Genomic DNA, 21,329 nt, shown 5'->3' with positions numbered 1-21,329 from the left:
CCACTTTCCAACAACCTCCCAGCGTGGTCAGACTTTTCCCATAGCAACAACTTGGATGGCACAGCAACGAAGTGTTTAGTGTAATGCTACTAAAGCACCAGCAACCTGAGTTCAATTCCCACCACTGCCTGTAAGGAGTTTGTATGCTTTCCTCCGTGGCCATGTAGGTTTCCTCCGAGTGCTCTGCTTTCCTCCCATTTTCCAAAGACGTACGACTTAGTGGGTTAATTGGTCACTGGGTTCAATTGGATTATGTGGACTCATTGGAAGGACCTGCTACTGTCCTGTATCTCTAAATAAATAAAACAAACTCCATTAAACTCCCTTTCCCCTTCGAGACAGGGGCACTCACACTGAAAGTTATGGTACTATACCTGTTCAGATTTGATTTTGCTGCTTAAAACAAAGCCACTATAGACGTATGCTTACCTGATAAGCCTCCCACATCCATTTTCTTCAGGTTCTTTGCCTCCAAGATGACAACTGTCAGTTTCCCAGCAGTCGGGACGTAGCGGAGAGAAAAACAAATGTCGCCCAGCTTCTCTTGCTGTGAAAACAAACATCGAGGGATTTAGGATGCAATTAGTGAATGTCTGAGCTACCGGGCTTCTCATCAGTAATAAGTTCCAATTCAAGATTGTTTAATGTCATTTCCAGTACACAAGTGTAAAGGAGGACGAAATAATTGTTACACTGGATCCGATGCAGCCCACAAAAAAATCACAATAAGGTTAAGAACACATAAATAAAAACACCCACAATAAATAGAAATACATGTAATGGCTTATACACGTGGATAGATTGTATGTCTATAAAATTGACACTAGGCACAGGTCTGTACATACGGTGACTCTGACAGGAAATGATAAAGTAGTGGTGGTTGTGGGGGTGTGGAGGGGTGGGTCAGTGAGTGGAGGTGCTGATCAGCCTTACTGCTTGGGGAAAGTAACTGGTTTTGAGTCTGTTGGCCCTGGATGCTACGTAGCCTCCTCCCTGATGGGAGTGGGACAAACAGTTCACCGAGCGGGTGGGTGGGATCCTTAATGATGCTGCTGGCCTTTCTGTGGTTCCTTTCTGTTTATAATAAATGCAGCAGATCCCATTCATTCACACCACACTCGCTCCTGTCCTGAAATTGCTTCTGCATCAAAATTCTCACCCTTGTAGAGCACAGAAACAGGCTCTTCAGCACACAATGTGCCTGCTGGCAGTCAAGGGACCCATAAGATTGTAAGGCAATAGGTTGGTGATGCTGTAGCTAGTGTAGAAGGTTGGTATAGGTTACAACAGGACATTGACAGGATGCAGAGATGGGCTGAGACGTGCCAGATAGAGTCCAACCCTGAAAAGTGTGGTGATTCACTTTGGAAGGTCGAACTTGAAGGCAGAATACAGGGATAATGGCAAGATTCTTTGCAGTGTGGAGGAACAGGGAGATCTTGGGGTCCATGTCCATAGATTTTTCCAAGTTAATGGGGTTGATAAGAAGGTGTATGGAGTGTTGGCTTTCACTGGTTTGTGGGGGGTTCAACAACACCACCAGCTGACTGCCAGCACGTACACTGAGTTGAAAAGTCACGAGGTAACGTTGCAGTTCTATAAAACCTTGGTTAGACCGCACTTGGAATGTTGTGTTCAGTTCTGGTTGCCTCGTTATAGGAAGGATGTGGAAGCTTTAGAAAGGATGCAGAGGAGATTTACCAGGATGCTGTGTGGATTAGAGAGCATGTCATATGAGCGTAAATTGACTGAGCTAAGGCTTTTCATTTTGGAGTGAAAGAGGATGAGAGATGGTGCTTGAATTGTTGTGTGTGTTACTCTGGACCTCCAGCAGCTGCAGAATCTCCTGAGTTTAGAGGTGTACAAGGTGATAAGAGGCATAGATCGAGTGGATAGTCAGAGACTTTTCTCCAGGGTAGAAGTGGCTACTACGAGGGGCATAACATTAAGGTGTTTGGAAGAAAGTATAGTGGGGATGACAACGGAAGTTTTTCTACCATAAGACCACAAGACATAGAAGCAGAATTAGGCCATCTGGCCCATCAAGTCTGCTCCACCATTCAATCATGGCCTCTTTTTTTTCTCCTTCTCAACCCCCAGTTCCCGGCCTTCTCCCCGTAACTTTGATGCCATGTCCTATCAAGAACCTATCAATCTCTTCCAACGACCTGACCTCCACAGCTGCATGTGGCAACAAATTCCACAAATTCACCAGCCTTTGGCTAAAGAAATTTCTCTGCATCTCTGATTTGAAAGGGCGTCCCTCTATCCTGAGGCTGTGCCCTCTTGTCCTAGACTCTCCCACCATGGGAAACATCTTTTCCACATTTACTCTGAAAGGTTTCAATGAGATCCCTCCTCATTCTTCTGAATTCCAGTGAGTACAGACCCAAATTTTCCTCGTATGATAACCCTTTCATTCCTGGAATCATCCTTGTGAACCTCCTCTGGACCGTTTCCAGTGCCAGCACATCTCTTCTAAGATGAGGGGCCCAAAACTGTTCACAATACTCAATATGAGGCCTCACTAGTGCCTTATAAAGCCTCAGCATTACATCTTTGCTCTTGTGTTCGAGACCTCTTGAAATGAACGCTAACATGGCATTTGCCTTCCTCACCACCAACTCAACCTGTAAGTTAACCTTTAGGGTGTCCTGCACAAGGACTCCCAAGTCCCTCTGCATCTCAGATTTTTGAATTTTCTCCCCGTTTAGAAAACAGTCCGCACATTTATTTCTACTACCAAAGTGCATGACTATGCATTTTCCAGCATTGTATTTCATTTGCCACTTTCTTGCCCATTCTCCTAATCTGTCCAAGTCCTTCTGAATCTTACCTGTTTCCTCAACACTACCTACCCCTCCACCAATCTTTGTATCATCTGCAAACTTGGCAACAAAGCCATCTATTCCATCACCTAAATTATTTATATACGGCATAAAAAGAAGTGGTCCCAACACCGATCATTGTGGAACACCACTAGTCACTGGCAGCCAACCAGAAAAGGATCCTTTTATTTACAGAGTATGGTGGGCGTGTGGAATGCCCTGCCTGGGATGGTGATAGAGGCAGATACATCCGGGGCATTTAACGGACTCTTAGATAGAAAATTGGAGGGCTATGTGTGAAGGAAGGGTTAGATTAACCTTAGAGTAGGTTAAAAGATTGGCATAATGTCATTGGGCGAAGGGCTCTAATGTTCTATATTTAACACCAACTTGATTCCCCACCACTCACTTCTCTCCACTCACTCTCCCTCTCAACTGTTATCCCCTTCTTGCCTTGCTCTCCCCCCTTCTCCATCACTCACATTGCCCCCTAACCTCTCAGATTCTCCCTTTGCCCTCTCTCCTGTTGCCCTCCTAAATCTTTGTTCTCCGCTTAGCTCCCTTTAGCCATGACTGCTTAATACTTCTGCTTGGCTTGTGCACACAGGTTCTGAGATAAAGGAAAATTAATTTTGGTTGTGGTTGCACACTGATAACTCTGCCCATGACAACAATAACGTAATCAGAAGTCTGTTCTGTCAGAGGACTTTCAAGTGGTCAGAAAAAAGCCATTACAGAAACCGTGAAATTAAATTCAATACAATGGGTTATTAATAACAGGACAAAAAGCAGAACAATCCAGTGGATTTGCCTTTATATTCCTGTCAATTTTACCCTGAGAGCACAGACCAGACATGGAAGAAAGGAATAAAACAGGGCCAGGCTAAGTTTATTAAGTTACTTGTGGAATCTTATGCACAGCCTCTCGATGTGAATTAATGGCAAATTCTCAGCAAGCAGCACAGACCGGTTACTTTTGTGTACAAGTAGTCCTGAGGCCGAATGTGGAGAAAATGTGAGTTCAAATCCCACCCCAACAGCAGGGGAAATTACATTCAGTTAATTAAGTAAATATGAAATTAAAATCATGATAATTCTAATGTTTTCACAAATGCTTAAGGCATAATAAGACATGGGATATGTACATCAAAAGAGGTAGTGGTTCACTCGCAAGTTAGAACACTTAAAATGGATGGGTTTTCGAGCTCCTGCAGCAGACTAAATATTCAGAGTGTTGTACAGCACAAGAACAGGCTTTTCTATGCTGATTATGTCTAAGCTGATCATTGTTTTTTAAAATATAATTCCTTGTTAATAATTATTGCTGCTTTTTGTTCAATGTTGCATCCTGACCAACATGCCACAGCAAATTCCATAAGACCATAAAAACATAACCATAAAACCGTAAGACCATGAGATGTAGGAGCAGAATTAGGCCATTCAGCCCATCTTGGCTGATTTATTATCCCTTTCAAACCCATTCTTCTGCCATCGCCCCATAGCCTTTGATGTCCTGACTAATCAAGAATCTATCAATGTCCAATTTAAACATACTCAATGAATTGACCCCCACAGCCATCTGTGGCAATGAATTCCACAGATTCACCACCCTTTGGCTAAAGCAATTCCCCCTCACCTCTGTTCTAAAAGAACATCCTTATATTCTGAAGCTGTGCCCTCTGGTCCTAGACTCCCCCCTCTATAGGAGACATCTTTTCCATGCTCTCTCTACCTAAGCCTTTCAACAGTTAATAGGTTTCAATGAGCTCCCACCCCCCACCATTCTTCTAGACTCCAGTGAGTACAGACCCAGAGCCATCAAACACGCCTCACACATTAACCCTTTCATTCCTGGATCATTTCTGTGAACCTCATCTGGATCTTCTCCAATGGCAGCACATCTTTTCTTTGATAAGAGCCCAAAACTGTTCACAATACTCTAAGTGCAGTTTGACCAATGCCTTATAAAGCTTCAGTGTTTCTGTATTCCTATTAATGTAAATGTGTATGATGAATAAATTTGATCCTTAATCTTTGTACTTATCTATACTGGTCTCACTTACCTATGTTGGCTTCATAACCTTCTAGGTGATTCAAGTAGCTGGCTTAAATATTGTGAGTGTCTCTGCCTTCACTGGCTTTTTAGTACGTTTGTTAGCATTGTGCTTTACAGGACCAGCAAACGGGGTTCAACTCTCACCACTGCCCGTAAGGAGTTTGTACGTTCTCCCCGTGACTGACTGCTTTTTCTTCCGGATGCACCAGTTTCCTCGCGCTTTCCAAAGACGAATGTGTTAGTAAGGTTAGTAAGTTGTGAGGGTTAAAACATGCTACATTTTCACCTGAAGCACTGGCATCTTCAGACTGTGCTGGTTGTTGATGTAAATGGCGCATTCCACTGTATATTTTGATGATTCGATGTACATGTGACAAATAAAGCTAATTTTATCTTTAGTCATAATGCCCCACACTCCAACCACATTTAGACAGAGATGTAGCGTAAGGTTTTTTACTACTCAAGTAATAAAGTCAATTCAGTTCAATTCAATTCACTCTCTGTGTGCCAACCTTCTCTGCTCCCCTCAAAACCTTCTACCTCTCACCTTAAAACCTACTTCATGCCCTCTTGTTAGGACAACCCCCAACCAAAGAAAAACAGCTCTCTCTATCCTACCCTCCCCGATCTATCCTCATAATAACTGTGTTTGTGGAATGCCTCTTAAAGGAAAAAGGATGACTTTCTTTATTCTTTACCTTTTAAATGTTTTTAAAGTACCCACCTCAATCACTTCCGTATATAGACCATGAAAATGTTGCCACTCAAGGGTCCTAATAAATCTCTCCCCTAACCCCAGTCATTAGGTAAACAGACCCTTTGGCCCAACTCATCCATGGTACCCGCCCAACCTAGTCCCACTTGCCTGCATTTGGCCCGTATCCTTCAGAACCGTTGCCATCTTTCTCTTACCTTTACCTTTCTCTTGAGCAAATCTTGCTTTAGGGTTTCAATAAAATAATAGCACCCCTGACAGTGCAGCACTTCCTCTGTCCCGTACTGAAATAGAGCATAGACCAGTACAGCATAGTACAGGCCCTTCGGCCCATGATGTTGTGGCTTTAAGATCAATCTAACCCTTCTCTCCTGCATAGCCCTCCATTTTTCTTTCATCCATGTGTCTATCTAATAGTCTCTTAAATGTCTCTAATGTATCTGCCTCTACTACCACCCCTGGTAGCAGGTTTCACACACCCTGTATTACAAAAAAAATACCTCTGACATCTCCCCTATACTTAACCTCCAATCACCTCAGAATTATGTTCTCTTGTGTTAGCTATTTCTGTCCTGGGAAAAAGGCACTCAATCTATGTCTCTTATCATCTTCTACACCTCTATCACCCTCCTTCTCTTCAAAGAGAAATGCCCCAGCTCACTCAACCTTTCCTCATAAGACACGCTCTCTAATCCAGGCAGCATCCTTGTAAGTCTCCTCTGCACCCTCTCTAAAGCTTCCACATCCTTCCCATAATGAAGCGAACAGAACTGAACACAGTACTCCAATATGCCCCTGACAAATCAAGTATTGGTGCACCCAGGAATCAGGGGAAGGTGGACAGGTTGCTAAATTGGTCGTCCTTCACGTCCTATCTCCCTATCTCTTTGCCTGGGGTTTCTAGAGATTGGGTTGTAACTGGGGACGGTCAGCTGAGATCTGTTTAACATTTGGCGCACCTGATTGACACTTCCGATACCAACCTCCTCTTTCTCGGCTCCCTGCAGGTCCCGCCACTCCTCAGTGACGTGGCCAAAGTCCACCGTATTCATTGGCACCTTCACCTCCCCGATGACATCATGCTTGGAGAATCGATCGAAGTCGTACACTGCCATCACCAGCGTTTTCCCCCCGAGTTCAGAGTACGGGATCTGGATGGGAAAGTGAAAAATGATCCAGAGTGAATGGGGCACAGAACCTGTACAGCCTGCAAATCTGTGATAAACTTCTGAGTGACTCCGCAAATATAGGTGACTTCTAATTAAATATAATGGATCAGACTGGACAAAAGAGATGAATTAGGGTAAACGCAAGAAAGCCTGCAGGTGCTGGAAATCCAAAGCAACACACACACGGAACAGTGGAGGAACTCAGTATGTCAGGCAGCATCCATGGAAAAAAGTAAACAGACACGTTTCGGGCTGAGCCCCTTCTTCAGGACTGAGAAAGAAGGGGGAAAATGCCGGAATAACAGGTGGGGAGAGGGGAAAGAGGCAGTTGGAAGGTGGTAGGTGAAGCCAGGTGGGCTGGAGAAGAAACAACTTGATAGAGGAGAGTGGACCATAGGAGAAAAGGAATGAGGAGGGGACCCAGGGGGAAGTAATAAGTGGGTGAGAAGATGTGAAAGGTCAGAGTTAGGGCAGCTTTAAAGAGAAACAGCAGACAATTCCATTTATATACACCTTTGAATTTGGTAACGAAATATGCGAAACAGCAACTTTATGTAGTCATAGAGTCATACAGCATGGAAACAAAACCTTTGGCCAAACTCGCCAATGCTGACTGTGCTGCCCAGTGAGCTAGTCCCACCTGCCCAAGTTTGATCCAGAGCCCTTTAATCTTCTGCTATCCACGTACTTACCTAAGTTGTTTTTAAATGTTGCTGAAGTGCCTGCCTCATCTAATATTTCTGGTGGCCCATTCTAAATATGCATCATTTTTGTGTGAAGAAGCTGCCCCTGGTGACCCTATTAAACCTCTTGTCTCTGATCTTAAACCTCTGCCCTCTTATTATAGCGCCCCTTTCCTGGGAAAATGACTACGTGCTCTCACCTGCTCGATACTCCTCATGACCTTACATACCTCTATCAGAATGTATATTCAGATTTGTTTCAACAAGTTAAAGTCATCCAACTGGAGGAATCCTTCGAAGAAAACCAAAGGTTAGGATGGAATCTAATGGAACTGTGTGAAATCATGAAGAGATTCCCTAAAGGTTATTACCAGGTTGTTCTGGTGGTGAGGAAGGCAAATGCAATGTTAGCATACATCTTGAGAGGACCAGAATATAAAAGCAAGGATGTAATGCTGAGACTTTGAAAGGCGGTTGTCAGACCGCGCTTAGAATAACGTGAGCAGTTTTGGACCCTTAATACCCTTTTAAGGACTGCAAAGGGTTCAGAGGAGATTTCAGAATAAAATGGTTTAATGCTTGGAATTCAGAAGAATGAGGGGGGATCACATTGAAACCTATCGAACATTGAAAGGCTTTGATAGAGTGGATGTGGAGAGGATCTTTCCAATAATGGGAGAGTCTAGGACCACAGGGCACACCCTCAGAACAGAAGTGTTGAACCAGCTGCCAGTGGAAGTGTTGGATGGGAGTTTAATTTGAACATTTGAGAGAGATTTGGGTGAGTTCATGGATGGGAGAGGTCTATGGTCCAGGTGCCATTCGATGGGACAGAGCAGAATAGCAGTTCAGCATGGACTAGATGGGCTGAAGGGCCAGTTTCAGTGCTGAGGTACAGGTGAAGTACTTGAATCAGAATCAGGTTTAATATCACAGGCATATGTTGTGAAATCTGTTATTTTGTGGCAGTAGTACACTGCAATAGACAATATTAAAAAAACCTATAAATTACAATAAGAAATGCATATAAAAATTAAATTAGGTAAGCAGAGCGAAAAAGAAAGCATAAAATAGTGAGATAGTGTTCATTGTGCTTTCAGAAATCTGATGGCGGAGGGGAGGAAACGTTGAGTGTGGGTCATCAGGCTTCTGTACCTCCTCCTTAATGGTAGCACTGAGAAGAGTCAGCATGGAATGCTGTGGGCTGGAGGGCTTGTTCCTCTGCTGGGGACTCTATGGCTGTCATCTTCAGAGCAAGGGGAGGGCAAAGGCGGGTTAAGGAGTATGACTAAAATGCCAGCACTCCCCTCTAGAGCTTCACCAGCCTACTATTCTACAACTCACAGCCTGCCTTTTATTTCTTTGTTTTGGTTTTGGCAGGGATCTGAGGTTGGAGATGTTTGCAAAGCGCCATACATAAGACATATGAGATGCAGCTTTCTATAAAAAGGCTTTAGAGACTGAGAGAGAGAGAGAAAGCAAAAGAGAAACCTAATGGAAATTCTTTCTCGTGGGGTTGAGTCATTGCAAACCCACTCATGTTTGTATCCACGGTAGCAATCAACACATTGAAATATTAAATGAGGTGGCAGGTTACTTGTCAATCTCTCCTGGACACAACATTCACTGATGAGATGTTCTGGGAGTTAATATTTTGTTTTCAGGGTATAATGTGTCGAGTCTAGTTTGTTATTTATTTCAAATGACCCTTTCACCAGGCCTTTGTATCTCGTTCCAAGTGTGAATGAAAAATAAAGTGATAAATGGAAAATAGGCACCTTCTCCTTGAGTTCAGATACCAGTGTGAGAAAACACAGGGAGCAGTGACACTGCCCTCCAATTACCTAGTCAACTTTGATGTAGTGAGATGTCCCAGACTGCTTCAAAGTGTGTTACTGAAAAAGGAACGACATTGAGCCACATTAACATAGAGGACAAAGAGCCTTCATAGAGATAGATCTAAAGGAGCTACTTATTGGGGAGAGAATGGGAGAGGCAGGGGGAGGATTCACCACTTCTGCTGACAGCTCATACCACACTCACACTACCCTCTGAGTGAAGAAGATCCTCCTCAGTTACCTCTTAAATATTTCACCTCCCATCCTTAACCTATGCCCTCTAGTTCTAGTTCAGTGGAAAAAACCTGCTTGTATTTGCCCTATCTATAAGATTGGATTGGAGGCCTGTGTCAGTCAGAGGTGACCATGGATCTTGCATCCTACTTGTCTAGATATGCAAGCCTGGGCAGTACGATATGGAGAGTAAGCTGTTGCCCACGTAGCAAGCTCCCTCTCTCCATACATCTGATAAACCCAAAGGAATGGCAAAGACTGGTAGTTTGGTACCAGAGGCATCGCAGGAGTTGACAGTCAGCATTGAACTCAATGTAGGACTCTCTTATGGACTCCAGTTCTGGATTTTTCCCTCGGGCTTCACTCCCGAAGCCTTCCCCATGAGTGGGTATAGCTGTAAGGCAGCAGAGGTTTGAGATCTGAGTTTTCCTAGATGAGCTGCCAACCACGGCTGACGAGCCCCATCTGCCCAACGCGACTGGTTTTAAGGCGCCAGTAACCGGCCCCTTCTCCTGTTATTAGAAATGGTTCTACTGGGCTTAGTAGCTAAGCTGCATGTGAAAGCTAGGAGCTGGACTTAGTTATCAGAGGCTATTTGAGGTGCACACCATTGGGAGCATTTAGTATGTCGTGGGAGCTTATCCCCATTACCAATCCCAACAATAACAACCTTACCCTATCTATACCCTTTATAGTTTTATATACCTCTATCAAATCTCTCTTCATTCTCTTACGCTCCAGTCCTAATCTATTCAAACATTTCCTATAACTCAGATCCTCAAGTCCCAGCAACTTACTTGTAAATTTTCTCTTCATTCTTTCAATCAATGATATCTTTCCTGCAGGTAGGTGACCAGAACTGTACTAAATGCTCCAAATTTTGTAACACTATGACCAATTTGCCCTGAAATGGACTCCAATTGTGTAAAAAGAAGTATAATTTATGTTTAATTTGTATCTATTTTTGTAAATGCTGCTTGATGCCCATTCACATTCATGTGTCTATCTAAGATGTTCTTGATCGCCACTATTACATTTGCCTCTACCACCACCCCTGGCAGATCATTCCAGAAACCCAGTATTCTCTGCAGAGGAGCCTATTCAGCCCCTTGAGCTTATGCTGGATAATGCAAGTATCAGGAGATACTTTAAATCAGGAGATCAAAAACATTCGCAGAATTACAGGTGTGGTAAAGGATAGGAAGACAGGATAGGTAAGAGGGAGAGGGATGGGAGGCAACTGATTACAAAGATAAACACTGGAACAGCCTACTTGGTCAAACTTGTGTGCTATGAATGCCATTTAACTACTTGTTGAAACATCCCTGTGTGAGAAATATTTCTTGTGCGAGCCCAGGATGGGTTCAGTTGCCTGGGTGAATGCAAGAACAGGAAAACATTACCTTGAAAATGAAGGACTCATTAAAAACTGGATTCAAAGTCTTCCGGTGGACCTTCGTCTCGTACTTCTTCTTCTTGTCAGGCAGGAGGAAGACCTTCACGTAGGGGTCAGATGTCCCTCCCATGTCGAGGGCAGGGAGATCGGCAGCTTGAATAATCCCCACGATTAGCTGTGGTGTGAAGCACGAGAAAGAGCATTGAACAACGTCCATATCTTTGGTAACACACACTTAAATGGAGGCACACAGCAGGTCAAGGAGGGGAAAGTGCAGTCGACACTTTAGGCTGAGGCCCTTCATGAGGACTGGAAAGATAGGGGGCAGAAACCAGAATAAGAAGGTGGGGGGGAGTAGAAAGTGGTGGGGTGACAGGTGAATACAGGGGAGGCAGGATGGCAGGAGAGTGGGGAAGGGGGAGGAAAGTGGGAATTATGTGAGAATCTGGGAAGCTATAGGTGGAAAATGCAAAAGCCTGAAGAAGGAATCTCACAGGAGAGGGTAATGAACCATGGATATTTGAGAGGGAGGAGGGGAAACAGAGGGAGGAAAGTGAGGATGAGGGGTAGGGGAAGGGAATGAGAAGGAGTAACAGGGACAAAAAGGAAAAAAAGGAGAAAAAGTATGGAGACAGTGTGGAGTGGTTACTGGAAATTAGAGAAATCGGTGGTTATGCTGTGGGTTTGGAGACTACCAAAATGGAATATGCTGTGTTGCTCCTACAGTCTATGTCTGACCTCAACATGGTGGGAGAAGAGGCCGTGGACAGACATGCCAGTGTGGGAATGGAAAGTGGAATTAAAATGGGAGGTCATCAAGAGACCCTAGCTGTTGCAGTGGATGGCACTGTCATACAGTATACTGATACAGTAGTTCTGAGGGCTGATTCTGTGACTGTGAGAGTTTGCCCACAGTGGTGTGGCTTCCTCCCACATCCTAAAGAAACCCTGGTTTGTGCCTTAATTATCTGCTGCGAATTATCCCTAGAGTAGGTGGGTGTTGGGAAAATCAAGTTGGCCAAGATGGCTATGTTAGAGAGAAGTAGATTACAGCAGTGGTACGGGGACATAGAGGTTGTCGTAATGCTATTGCAGTGCTAGCGACCAGGGTTCAATTCCGCCACTACCTGGAAAGAGTTTGCACGTGGGTTAATGTGGGTAACCCACTGGATGTCTTATCATCCCCTGATCCATTAAATTCCCCAGATGATGGAGGAACTCAGCAGGTCAGGCAGCATCTATGGAGGGGAATAAACAGTCGATGTTTTGGGTCAAGACACTTCATCAGGGCTGGAAAGGAGGGTGGCAGAGTCCAGAATAAGAAGGTGGGGGAGGGAGGGGAGCAGAAGCTGGGAAGGGGGGAAGATAGGTGGGTGGGTGGGGAGACGGGATAAGGTAAGGATCTGGGAAGATAGGAGGAAAAGGAAAAGTGCTGAAGAAGAATGAATCTAATATGAGAGGACCATGGAAGAAAGGGAAGGAGGAGGGCATATGATTTGTGATATATCTGTTGTCTAAAAAGTGCACGTGGTTGAGAAGAACACTACATGGTCTCCTGAAAGTGTGTGATCATGTCAAAGAAATTCTGAGAACAGTACAGTATATCTGCAACAAACACTCTGCTGGAGGAACTCAGCAGGTCAGGAGCACGGGGAGGAATTAGCAGTCAAATAAAGAAGAGTTTGGACCAAGACTCTTCATCAGGACTGGGAAGGAAAGGGGGTTGAAGCCAGAATAAGAAGGTGGGGAGAGGGAGGAGTATAAGATGGCAGGTGATAGGTGAGACCAGGTGAGGAGGGGGGTGGGGTGGGGGAAGGAAGAAGCTGGGAGGTGATAAGTGGAAAAGGTAAAGGGATGAAGATCTGCTGGGGACTGCCTGTAGAGACAATGTTTGAATTTTGATAATGTGTTAAGGAGGAATTTGACCACACCTGATTGTTCTGGAAGTCATAGTCCAAGGAAAACTGGAGTTTGCCCAATTTTTCCTCCTCCTTCTCTTCTTCTTTAGCATCCGCCGTTAGTCCCGTCTCCGCATCATCATCTTCGTCCTTCAGAGCCTGCATGTGGGAAAGACACAGGTCATTGCTCATTCCTTTAATACCAACTTACAGCTGGGCATTCTATCTCCAATTTGACCAAAAAGCCACTACAAGCAGCCAGCAATGACATGGTTAACATTAACTGCAGGGCAGAGTGGGGCTTCAAACTTGAGATGGTTTTGAATCAGCCATTAGTTAAAGTCAAGTCCACAACCCCACAGGCAAATGCTTTACATTTGCAAACTTGACCTAAAGCTGGGAGGTAAATGTCAAACCGGTGACGATATCTTGATATGAAGTTGGGACTATGACAAGCTGTTAACAAGCAAGACCGTATCAATATATCAAAACTGAGTCCAGCATTACATGCGGTGAAGATAAGTAACATTATACATGTGCAACTTTGCTACTCCTCTAATCAAAACTATGGACCAAACAGGTTCCATCTGAGAAAGTTCTCATTTTTAGGCTTATTTGTGCTTAAAGAGCAGGAATACTTCCCTAAGCAAAGCACGTATTGATCCTAAACACTATTCAAGCTTAGAGTTCGTGTTTTGGAACCAACTTGAGATTTTTAGATAATAGATGAGTTTCACTCGTCAACAGTGTCTTGAATGTACACAGAGCACGTTTTACATCACAATAGAATTTCCAGATCCTAGTTTGAGGTTGTGAAATTTTATATCATAATTTGTACTTTATATTGCAAAGGGATAATCAGGCAATTTTGCTTATGGTTAGGGTGGGATGCGGGGGCAGGGGAGGTGCTGGTGAATGGGACAGTGTGACATTCCCTAACCTCATTTGGACCATCTCAGATCTCGCTTTGGGGCATCCTTTAGATGGGTGTAACACCGAGGTTCTCTCTACTCTGCCAGGTGGGCATAAAAGATCCCATGGCACTATTCCCAAGAAGGACAGGGCACAGAGGCAAGCTTGCTGTACAAAGCCAAGGTTGTCATCTGTGGCTGTGTAATACGATATTAGTTTAGCAGAAAACCTGACTTGGATTTAATTGAGAGAAATTTTGGGGCTCCACATTCAACGGGAGATCTGCTGGCACTGTAGAGGATTGGGAGGATGTTCTTTGTGGTGTGGATATGGTGGTGTGAGGGACCTGGTTCTATGCTCTGTAAGTCTTCAATCACCGACTTTCCCACCGTCATCTGCTTTTCTGCTTTTCATACTGTCCAGCTCCAACCTTCAATATACTCAGTAAGAATCCACAGCCCTCTACGTTACGTTGATAAGAATGATCTCAGGAATGAAAGGCTTGAAGCATGAGGAGTACTTGATGCCCCTGGGCTTGTACTCACTGGAGTTCAGAAGGATGGAGGTGGGGTAAGAGGATCTCATTGAAACCTACCAGATGAAGAAAGGATTGGATAAAATGGACGTGGAGAGGATGTTTCCATCAGTAGGAGAGCCAAGGACTTGAGGGCGCGGACTCAGAATAAAGGAACGTCCCTTTGAAACTAGAATGTGTAGGAATTTCTTCAGCCAGAGTGCAATGAATCTATGGGATTCATTGCCACTGAGGGCTGTGGAGGTGAAGTCATTGGGTGTACTTAAGGCAGAGTTTGACAGATTCTTGATTGGTAAAGAGGTTTAGAATTATGGGGAGAAAGCAGGAGCCTGGGATTCAGAAAAATCACGGTAACATTGTGGTTAGCAGGACACTTTATAGTACTGACAACCGGGGTTCAATTCCCGCCACTGCCTGTAAAGAGTTTGTACGTTCTCCCCGTGGCTGCATGGGTTTCCTCCGGGTGCTCTGGTTTCCTCCCACAGTCCAAAAATGTACTGATTGATAGGTTAATTGGTCATTGTAAATTGTCCCGTGAGAAGGTTTGGATTAAATCGGAGGATTGCTGGGTGGCGCAGCTCAGAGTGCTGGAAAGACCTGTTCTGCACTGAATCTCAATAAATAAAGAATCAGCAATGATTGCATGACAAAGCAGACTTGATGGGCTGAAGGCCCAAATTCTGATCCTATGTTTTATGGCCTTATGGTCTTAAAACTTATCTGGATATTTTTCTACAAGTACAATTGTCTGAAAATTGCAGGGTCGGCCCCCAACACAGAACCGAAAGCAACTTCGGGGCTAATTTGTGAAGATGCTGCCAAGATCATAAGTCATAGGGGCAGAATGAGGCCATTCAGCCCATCGAGTAGGACGTGCTATTCAATCATGGCTGATTTATTTTCTCCCTCGCCCCCATTCTCCAGCCTTCTTAAGATTCGGGAAAATTTTAGCTTTAAGTGAAGATTGGACAGGCTGGGATTGTTTTCTTGGAATAACAGGCAAGGGGAATTACGAATAGATGAGATAAAGTAAATGGGAAAGAATTGTTTCCTGTTGATTCAAAATAACGAGTAAAACCATTGGAGAGGAGGTGAGGACATTTTCCTCCAGGTGGATATCTGTGGATCTGGAGGGTACTGTCTGATGTGATGGGACACACACCCGTGCTCCTCATATTATATCATTTGATGTTGGCATTTATTTCAAATGGACTAGAATATAAAAGCAAGGATGTAAAAGCAAGGGTGAAACATTGGTCAGGCTGCACGCAGAGTGCTGTGAACAGTTTTGGGCCCCTTATCTAAAAAAGGATGTGCTGGTGTCGGAGAGGGCCCAGAGGAGGTTCACAAGAATGACCCCAGGAATGAAAGGGTTAACATATGAGGAGTGTTTGATGGCTGTCAGCCAGTACTCGCTGGAGTTTAGAAGAAATAGTGGGGGGTGGATCTCAATAAAACCTATCAAAATCTGAAAGGCCTAGATAAAGTGGATGTGGGGATGATGTTTCCTATAGTGGGGGAGTCTAGGACCAGAGGGCACAGCCCCCCATAATAGAGGGAAGTCCATTTAGAACAGAGATGAAGAGGAATTTCTTTAATCAGAGGGTGGTGAACCTGTGGAATTCATTGCCACAGATGGCTGCAGAGGAGAAGTCATTGGGTGTATTTGAAGTGGAGGTTGATAGGTTCTTGATTAGTCAGGGCATCAAAAGTAATGCGGAGAAGGTAGGAGAATGGGGTTCAGAGGGATAATAAATCAGCCATGATGGAAAAACAGAACAGATTTGATAGGCCGAATGTCCCAATTCTGTTCCTATGGCTTATATCCAGACAGTATCTGAAGAGTAGGGACCTATTCTGAACAACAACTGAACCTCTTGACCATGTCTGCATGCTTTTAGACATGGAGTCCTACAGCAAAAGAAAAGGCCTTTTGGTCCACTGAATCTGTGCTTGACCTTTGGCCACATATTCACACCAAATCTCATTTCATTCTCTCCTCATTCTCATCAAACCCCTCCAGATTCCACCACCCACCTGCACAGTTGAGGCAATTTGTAGTGACAATTCATCTTCCAACCTTTGTGTCTTTGGTGTTGGAAGCTTGGAGTGAGTTAGATCATAAGACCATAAGACATAGCTCTGTTCCTACTGGCACAACATAAAATAACCTCCTGGATTGTGAATGTTCTCTGATTCCGTGAACTTTAGGATCAAAAAAGAAAGTAAATGGACAATCAGTTAACAATTCTTGGCCAAAATGTGCTCAAGTGTACAACTGGAGGATTAGAAGTTCCAGCACATCAATAGCAAATTTGGGCAGGGTTTCACATTCATCATTTTTACCTCAGAATTGACAGTGAGTTTTGAGTGAAAGGTCTATTGTTCTTCAAATCAAAGTCGGTTCAGCCTCAAAAGTTGTGAAAGGACTAAGCTATCTTACTGAAGGAAGCACGTATCAGGGGTGCAAGGCAGAGAGGTCTATGCAACCAAACAACAAGAGCAACCTACCCCAGTGGACAGTCCAGATATAGTCATGAGATACAACATGGACGAAGAAGGGCAGAGAAGGAAGAAATACAAATTATATCAAACACACACAAACTAGAAAGGGAGAAATCTGGCAAATATCTGTCAAGGATCATAATAATAAAAACGTTATAGAACTGTCCAATTGTTATCACAAAATCTTCTCCAAATACATAGTAACTTTTCAGAGATGTCTGTAGGTAAGGTAAAATTATAGAGCACAATTTACTTATTATAAATTAGAATGCACTCAGTGGCCACTTTATTAGGTACGTCCTGTATCTAATAAAGTGGCCACTGAGTGTACGTCTGCGGTCTTCTGCTGCTGTAGCCCATCCATTTCAAGGTTCGGTGCGTTGTGCATTCAGAGCTGCTCTTCTGCACACCACTGTTGCGTCGCATGGCTATTTGAGTTGCTGTTGCCTTCCTGTCGGCTTGAACCAGTCTGGCCATTCTTCTCCGACCTCTCTCATTAACAAGGCATTTTCACCCACAGAACTGCCACTCACTGGATGATTTTGTTTTTCACACCATTCCCCGTAAACTGTAAAGACTTGTCCAGGAGGTCGGCCGTTTGTGAGATACTGAAACCATCACGCCTGGCACCAACAATTATTCCACAGTCAAAGTCACTTAGATCACATTTCTTCCCCATCCTAATGTTCAGTCTGAACAACGAATGAATATCTTGACCATGTCTGCAAGCTTTTATGCATTGAGTTGCTGCACATGTTTGGCTGATTAGATATTTGCATTAACGAGCCAGTGTACAGGTATACCTAGTAAAGTGTATGTTAAAATATGATTATTTTGACTGTCATTTGAAGCCTTAAGATTTCTATTCAGACTCTGTCCCAGGTCTGATGATATCACAGTTAGACATAGAGTCATAGGGCCATTGAAAAGTACAGCACAGAAATAGGCCCTTTGGACCAACTAGTTCGTACCAAACCATTTAAATTGCCTAATCCTATCAATCTGCATCTGACTATAGTCCTCCATACCCCTACCATCATGTACCTATCCAGACTTCCCTTAAGCATTGAAATCAACTCACATGGACCACCTGCAGTGGCAGCTCATTCTACATTCTCACGACCTCTGAGTGAAGAAGTTTCCCCTCATATTTCCCTTAAACTTTTCACCTTTCACCCTTAACCCATGACCTCTAGTTGTAGTCCCATCCAACCTCAGTGGAAAAAGCCTGCTTGCATTTACCTTATGTACAGCCTTCATAACTTTGTATTCCTGTATCAAATCTCCCCTCAATCTTCTACGTTTCAAAGAATAAAGTCTTAACTTATTCAATGTTTCCTAATAATTCAGGTCCTCTATACCCAGCAACATCCTTGTAAATTTTCTCTGTACTCTTTCAACCTTATTTACATCTTTCTTGTACGTAGTGACCAAAAATGCACAAAACACTTCAAATTAGGCCTCACCAATATCTTATACAACTTCAACATAACATCCCATCTCCTGCACTCAATACATTGATTTATGAAGGCCAATGTGCCAAAAACTTTCTTTACAACCTTATCTAGCTGTGATGCCACTTTTAATGAATTATGGATCTGTAGTCCCAGATCCCTTTGTTCTACCACACTTTGTTTTACCTACTTTGGTTGGTCCTACCGAAGCGCAACACCACACATTTGTCTGCATTAAATTCCATCTGCTATCTTTCCAGCTGGTCCAGATCCTGCTGCAAGCTCTGACAGTCTTCCTCACTGTCCACTACATCTCCAATCTTGGTGTCATCCACAAATTTGCTGATCCAGTCAACCACATTATCATCATTGATATAGATGACAAACATCAACGGCCCAGCTTCAATCCCTTTGGCACTCCACTAGTCACAGGCCTCTGGTCAGAAAGTCAACCATCTCCTACCACTCTCTGGCTTCTCCCACAAAGCCAATGTCTAATCCAATTTCCTACCTCATCTTGAATGCCAAGTGACTGAACCTTCCTGATCAACCTCCCATGTGGAATCTTGTCAAATGCATTGCTAAAGTCTATGCAGACAACATTCACTGCCTTGCCTTCATCAACGTTCCTGGTAACTTCCTTGAAAAACTGTATAAGATTGACTAGACACAATGTACCATGGACAAAGCCATGCTAACTGTCCCTAATCAGTCCCTATCTATCCAAATACTCATATCTGGTCCCTTAGAATACCTTTCAATAACTTTCCCACTACTGATGTCAGGGTCACCAGCCTATAATTTCCTGGTTTATTAAACAGTGAGACAACATTAGCCTCCAGTACCTCACCTGTCACTAAGGATGATTTAAGTATCTCTGCTAGGGCCCCTGCAATTTGTACACTTGCCTTCCATGAGGTCCAAGGGAACGCATTATTAGGCTGTGGGGATTTATCCACCCTGATCTGCCTCAGGACGGCAACGCCATCTCCTCTCTAAGATCTGTTGTTTCCATAACCCTGCTGCTACTTTGCCCCACTTCTATAGACTCTGTGTCCGACTCCTGAGTAAATACAGATGCAAAAAGTCATTTTAGATCTCTCCCATCTCTTTTGGCTCCACGCATAGATTTACCATTCTGATCATTCAGAGGACCAACTTTGTGCCTTGCAGTCCTTTTGCTCTTAACATATCTGTAGAATCCATAGAAACCATAGAAACTACAGCACAGAAACAGGCCTTTTGGCCCTCCTTGGCTGTGCTGAACCATTTTCTGCCTAGTCCCACTGGCCTGCACACGGACCATATCCCTCCATACACCTCCCATCCATGTATCTGTCCAATTTATTCTTAAATGTTAAAAAGGAACCTGCATTTACCACCTCATCTGGCAGCTCATTCCATACTCCCACCACTCTCTGTGTGAAGAAGCACCCCCTAATGTTCCCTTTAAACTTTTCCCCCCTCACCCTTAACTCATGTCCTCTAGTTTTTTTTCTCCCCTTGTCTCAGTGGAAAAAGCCTGCTTGCATTCACTCTATCTATACCCATCATAATTTTATATACTTCTATCAAATCTCCCCTCATTCTTCTACGCTCCAGGAAATAAAGTCCTAACCTATTCAACCTTTCTCTGTAACTGAGTTTCTCAAGTCCCGGCAACATCCTTGTAAACCTTCTCTGCACTCTTTCAACCTTATTTATATCCTTCCTGTAATTTGGTGACCAAAACTGAACACAATACTCCAGATTCGGCCTCACCAATGCCTTATACAACCTCATCATAACATTCCAGCTCTTATACTCAATACTTTGATTAATAAAGGCCAATGTACCAAAAGCTCTCTTTACGACCCTATCTACCTGTGATGCCACTTTTAGGGAACTTTGTATCTGTATTCCCAGATCCTCTGTTCCACTGCACTCCTCAGTGCCTTACCATTTACCCTGTTTGTTCTACCTTGGTTTGTCCTTCCAAAGTGCAATACCTCACACTTGTCTGTATTAAACTCCATCTGCCATTTTTCAGCCCATTTTTCCAGCTGGTCCAAGTCCCTCTGCAGGCTCTGAAAACCTTCCTCACTGTCTACTACACCTCCAATCTTTGTATCATCAGCAAATTTGCTGATCCAATTTACCACATTATCATCCAGATCATTGATGTAGATGACAAATAACAATCAGCACTGATCCCTGTGGCACACCACTAGTCACAGGCCTCCACTTGGAGAAGCAATTCTCTACTACCACTCTTTGGCTTCTTCCATTGAGCCAATGTCTAATCCAATTTACCACCTCTCCATGTATACCTAGCGACTGATTTTCCTAACTAACCTCCCATGCGGGACCTTGTCAAAGGCCTTACTGAAATCCATGTAGACAATATTGATTGCCTTCCCTTCATCCACTTTCCTGGTAACCTCCTCGAAAAGCTCCAATAGATTGGTCAAACATGACCTACCACGCACAAAGCCATGTTGACTCTCCCTAATAAGTCCCTGTCTATCCAAATGCTTATAGATTCTGTCTCTTAGTACTCCCTCCAATAACTTACCTACTACTGACATTAAACTTACCGGCCTATAATTTCCCGGATTACTTTTCGATCCTTTTTTAAACAATGGAACAACATGAGCCACTCTCCAATTCTCCGGCACCTCACCCGTAGACAGCGACATTTTAAATATTTCTGCCAGGGCCCCTGCAATTTCAACACTAGTCTCCTTCAAGGTCCGAGGGAACACCCTGTCAGGTCCCGGGGATTTATCCACTTTAATTTTCCTCAAGACAGCAAGCACCTCCTCCTTTTCAATCTGTACAGTTTCCATGATCTCACTACTTGATTCCCTTAATTCCATAGACTTCATGCCAGTTTTCTTAGTAAATACAGACGCAAAAAACCTATTTAAGATCTCCCCCATTTCCTTTGGTTCCGCACATAGCTGACCAATCTGATTTTCAAGAGGACCAATTTTATCCCTTACAATCCTTTTGCTCTTAATATACCTGTAAAAGCTCTTTGGATTATCCTTCACTTTGACTGCCAAGGCAACCTCATGTCTTCTTTTAGCCCTCCTGATTACTTTCTTAAGTATTTTCCTGCACT

At 43.7% G+C, this 21,329-nt stretch overlaps 1 protein-coding gene across 1 annotated transcript in view; it reads right to left on the bottom strand.

The window, feature by feature from the left end:
• Positions 1 to 21,329, bottom strand: part of syt1a (synaptotagmin Ia) — a 634,808-nt gene that overhangs the window by 18,446 nt on the left and 595,033 nt on the right. Inside the window, exons 5-8 of the mRNA XM_072269450.1 lie at positions 12,851 to 12,976; positions 10,927 to 11,094; positions 6,583 to 6,750; positions 430 to 547 (exon numbers count right to left, since the gene is read on the bottom strand). Of these exons, the coding sequence (XP_072125551.1) occupies positions 430 to 547; positions 6,583 to 6,750; positions 10,927 to 11,094; positions 12,851 to 12,976 (580 nt within the window). The remainder of the gene's footprint in view (positions 1 to 429; positions 548 to 6,582; positions 6,751 to 10,926; positions 11,095 to 12,850; positions 12,977 to 21,329) is intronic.

The sequence above is a fragment of the Mobula birostris genome, chromosome 9 (genome assembly GCF_030028105.1).
Source record: "Mobula birostris isolate sMobBir1 chromosome 9, sMobBir1.hap1, whole genome shotgun sequence".
NCBI lineage: Eukaryota > Metazoa > Chordata > Chondrichthyes > Myliobatiformes > Myliobatidae > Mobula > Mobula birostris.
The sequence above is the reverse complement of the archived record's forward strand: the minus strand, read 5'-3'. Positions and strand labels throughout refer to the sequence as shown.